The 5,151-nt window shown below is 35.0% G+C and overlaps 1 protein-coding gene across 1 annotated transcript in view; it reads right to left on the reverse strand.

The window, feature by feature from the left end:
- LOC107709983 (serine/threonine-protein kinase SIK2-like) overlaps positions 1 to 5,151 on the reverse strand; it is a gene marked incomplete at its 3' end in the record, with an annotated part of 36,866 nt that overhangs the window by 24,663 nt on the left and 7,052 nt on the right. Inside the window, exon 4 of the mRNA XM_016514655.1 lies at positions 791 to 952. Within this exon, the coding sequence (XP_016370141.1) occupies positions 791 to 952 (162 nt within the window). The remainder of the gene's footprint in view (positions 1 to 790; positions 953 to 5,151) is intronic.

The raw sequence follows: 5,151 nt of genomic DNA on the forward strand, positions 1-5,151 counted from the left end.
AAAGAACAGCATTTATTCAAAATATAAATCTTTTCTACAATATAAATCTTTGGTATCACTGAATAAAAGTTTTAATTTCTTTAAAAAAAAAGAAAGAATAAAAATGTACTGAGCCCAAACTTTTGAACTGTAGTGTATATTGTTAGAAAAGATTTCCATTTTAAATAAATACGCTTCTTTTTAACTTTTTATTCATCAAACAATCCTGAAAAAAAATTGTCACAGGTTCCAAAAAAATATTAAGCAGCACAACAGTTTCCAGCACTGATAATAAATCAGCGAGACAGAGATAATAGGATATAGATAGATAATAGATCAAACATCATTCTTTTTGCTCCAATCTAACTTTAGGCGAATTCTCAAGTTGGACTATTTGCTTAATCATTGCTAATGTTCTCCCTTGAAATTCAAGGTAAAAGTTCTATTTCTGTGCCACTAGCTGTTTCCTACCCAAACACTCCCACCTCACAGCTACTAAACAGCTTATTACAGATAGTCCCGTCCCAAACTCATGCTATTGGTTGAGCCACAAGTTGGCATTTCAGACTGCTCAAACAAATAGAGCAGTGTTTTGACAGAGCCACATAGCTTACATGCCTCTAGAAGTCAACAAATGACTTGCTTGGAGTTGTTGTTTCTGCATATTAAATTGGGATAGAGGAGAGAATTTTGACATCAAGATGTTTAAAGCCTCTTGGTGTCACTGACACCTTCTTATAAGCTGTCTACTACAGCACCATGTTTTCACTCAGCGACCCCAGACTGTAAGAAGGAAAGGTACATCACTTACCTGCTATCTTCATATTCATGTGAGCATCCAGTAACAAGTTTTCAGCCTTCAGGTCTCTGTGAACAATATTGCGTTCGTGGCAGTACTCCACCGCTGAGAGGATCTGCCAGAACTTCCTCCTCGCATCCATTTCGCTGAGCCGCCCGCGGCTGGCCAGGTAGTCTGTGTTGCCAGACAGGGATCAGGTGTTATTGGGTCGTCATCTGCACATCCAGGCAACATGTCACAGTCATGAATTTTTCATGAAAATGGTATGCAGATTGTGACAATGAGCAGGGAAACATATGTTTAACAGTGCTGCTCATAGACGTCCTGATTAAATACTACGTTGGACAATGTTGTCAATATAAAAAAGCATACAAAATCTGCTGAACATGGTTTATTTATTTCCATTGGAAGAAAAAGTTTACATTTTACAAGTTTGTAGACGAACAGTACTGTTAAAAAGTTTAGGGTTGGTAAGATTTATTAATGTTTTTGAATGAAAGTGTCTTATACTCTGCATTTATTTGATCAAAATTAGTAAAACTGTAATATTGTAAAATATTTTCACAATTTAAAATAACTGTTTCCTATTTTAATGTTTTTAAAATGTAATTTATTCCTGTGATGCAAAAGCTGAATATTTAGCAGTCATTGCTACAGTTTTACGTGTGACGTGATCCTTCAGAAATAATTCTAATATGCTGATTTGAAATATATCTCATTATCAATGCTGAATACAGTTATGGTGCCTAATGTTTTTGTGGAAACTGTGACAGTTTCTGAAATATTAATTTTGATTTTTATTAGATTTTATGAAAAAAATATACTCATCACAGAAGAAGTCTATTCAAGTCAATGTAGCTATTGAATTGCATTTTTAATGTATTTTTTAATGAATGAATAAAACCAGACTATTTTTATTTTAGTTTAACTTGTAGTAATTTCACCTGCTTTTGTAATTTTTATTATTTTTTCTAAACATGTCTATTTAGCCTGAATTTATTTTTTATTTCAGTTTTAGTTTGAATAAATTTAGCACTTCAACTCATTTCAGTTAGTTGCCAAATCAACATTTCTTTTCTATTTTTCATATAATATTTGTGTATTATTTCATTGCAGCTTTATTTCAATTAACACAAACAATTTTGAATATTGTTTGTTTTAGTTGACAACACTTGTTCAGAAAGTGTTGTCTTCGAAAGTTACAGTATGTTATCTTAGTACATTGAGCTCTTTTATCTAAAAATATAAAGGGAAATTTAATTCCTGAAGATAAGACTCTTTTAATATCACATTATTTTCTCATGTCCTCTTTCATGCATACATAACAGGTGTTTGCTTAATACGTTTTGCCATGTCAGACTGATGTAAATATGCAACTACCAGCTTTTCATGAATTTCAAATCCAACAAAAACAACCTGAAGCAAGCAGCATATATTCATGCTCTCCAAAAACGAAAGGCCAACCTGTCATCCACAGCCGGCCACACATTCAAAACAGGACCTGACTGTCAGCCATGCCTACTTCAGATGCGAGTCGAGCGCTGATAAAACAGCAGTCCTCTGAGTTAATCAGCTGACAAGGCCATGGAGATGCCAGTTGCTCGTGTATGCATGTGTGCGCCATACGGCCCATGTGTTAGGGACATGTAGGAATCTTCAAAGGAAGCGCTGCGAATGCGAGGCAGTGTTTATGGGATGGTATGGTATTGAGTTGACAGATGGCTTCACATCCCTATGGACTGACTATATGACAACGCGTCATTTGCACCCAGCAGGTAGTATAAGGAAACTGAACATCTAATCTGTATCATGATGACGTGTGAAATTTAGAACCTTCTTACAACAAAAATGGAACTTCTCTCAAAGATCCAGAATGGAGCGAAATATGAAAAAAAGAAAAAAATTGGTGAGCAGATCTACCATTAAAAAGCTTTAGAGATGTGAAAATATAGATATTCAAGTAAATAGGAGACTGACAAAAGTTTATTGGATGAATCAGTTCATCTCTACACTTCTGTAGAATTTTATGTAAAGAGAATTGTTATATAGAGCAACTTGGTGGTCTTTAGCCTCCTCTCAGGTACAAACTATCAACAGCAGCAGATATAAAAAGATCAACTGCAAGACACTCCATGTGGAGAAAAAGAACATGCTTGTAATTGAAGGTGGAACCAATCTTGTGTTAAGAATTGGACAGCAGTTCTAAACTTCACTTTGTCATTGTCATAAATGAGTGACTAGGTAATTAGCTTCCAAATCAACTTCTAGTATAACTTGTGTGGAGACCAAAATGTTTAACTGCAACATTTATGCTTAATAAATAAAACTTAAGTCCAGTCATGCAAAGTGCTAAATATCTAAATAAAAAGCCAAAAATGGAGAAACCCAACCTTTTGGTTTTTAAATTGTATTGGCTTCTGTTGAACTGTATTCTTGTACATGGCACTACATTAAGCAGTACATGAACAACTGATTGAAAAGTTTCTGTTGCTTCATGAAAATTCCTGTAACATCTGTGTATTTGACAAATATTGCATCTAATCCACTTCATCTGTGATAAAGTATATGCAACAGAGTGCAAGCGTCACTATGTGAAAGAAGAAAGTGTCCAACTTCATGTCTTTGTTTTCAAAAAATCTTGTCGATCCATTAAAGTAAGCTCAGTCAAGCACATGTATTTAAAGGGGTCATATGATGTTGCTAAAAAGAACATTATTTTGTGTATTTGGTGTAATGCTAAGTTGCACTGTTGTCACATGATCTTAGTATTTTTATCACATGGCCTCAGCATTTTATGTAAAATATCTTGTGGCAGTCTAAAAAGAAGATGGTAAATTTACTTTTGGAAGCTCAGTGCATTGCGGGATACAACAGTGGTTCTCAACACTGTTTTTTCCTAGGACATCAAGAGGCAATAGTACCAAATACAGTACCAAAAGTTTATTGCACAAAATTGTTTTTTTTATTTATTATGGTTTCATGCTCTCTAAGCCACTAATTCACCACACAAAACTCACTGTGCTTAGCACAAACACAATCCATGTTTATCTTTAATGCACCTCCATTTAATGCACTGCAGTCTGGATGGTAATTTCTTTGACTTTTGCATGTATTTTTAAAGGATGAGAGCATGATACACATGCTGATCATGTTTGATTGGATGCACATCCTTTAACGTCAACAACAATAGATATTGAAAACAGTTTCCCTATACTTGCAGTGAAAGTCAGATCATGTCTGTCTGTTGTTTTCAATATGCTTAAAGACGAACCATGTTCAGATTCATCAGTCCAAACATTTCTGAACATTTTCTGCATAAAACAGCAGAGTACCAAAGACAGATGTAACCAATCACAAACATGTAACAAATCCTGTCATCTTGCGAGTTTGGGCTTTTCATATCATTAAGCGTTTCTACCTATGGACACTTTATATTAGGTGATTAGGGAACACATATTCACTATTAACCCACAATAAACTCCTAATTTGCTGCATATTAATAGTTAGTAAGGTAGTTGTTAAGTTTAGGTATGGGGTAGGATTGAGTGAAAGTGGAGCTGTTGTAAATGAGGTAAAACAATTAATTTCAAGCCATATTAGGACATGAAGAAAAAAAAAAGTTTAGATATGTCATTTTGATTACCAAATATGAGTTTTAAATTAAGGGATCAAATTAGTGACTGTAAGGGGACTTTAAAAACTGGCAGGTCTAATTATTCTGTGATCCTGAATATGCACAGTTATATGGTTAGTTACATATTATGCAACTGCAGTCCGTGACCTTATGAGAACAGACCTGATATTGTGACCGTATTCCGTAAACAGTATTCCACATAGTGTGATCTCTGGCATACTGTACATTTTGGCAAATGTAATATTCCATATTCACATACAAGCATACTGTACACGGCAGAAAGAGTAGGCTGACGTATGTGCGCTATGAACACAGCAAACATGCCGTCAAATACAAGCAGTATATTAAGACAATAACTGAGGATGTACTGGCAAAATCACAAGGATGTCTCTGTAAATTATTATCTTATTCTTCTTTTTTTGGCAGCAGCTGTCATATCATATTCTCTCACTTGCTTTGTCAAAGGCAACCTCCTTAATGCCTCCTTAATGAGGCTATAAATCTCATTCACTGTCTTTCAAGTATGATGGTAGCGTTACTGCACAGGGCTGTTATGGGTGAGATGATTGTTTCTTTGGTCACGTAGCTCTCATCTAAATCACCAGGATCTTTTTCCATTACAGGTGACACCGCTAATCATCACAGCACAAAAAAATGCATGTGCTCAGCTCATCCATTAGGCTTTAAGTGAGTGAATCAGTGTATAGATGGATGCAATATGAAGAAATGTGGTATGACC

The sequence above is a fragment of the Sinocyclocheilus rhinocerous genome, unplaced genomic scaffold (assembly GCF_001515625.1).
Source record: "Sinocyclocheilus rhinocerous isolate Xijiao unplaced genomic scaffold, SAMN03320098_v1.1 scaffold4403, whole genome shotgun sequence".
In the NCBI taxonomy this organism is placed as follows: Eukaryota; Metazoa; Chordata; class Actinopteri; order Cypriniformes; family Cyprinidae; genus Sinocyclocheilus; species Sinocyclocheilus rhinocerous.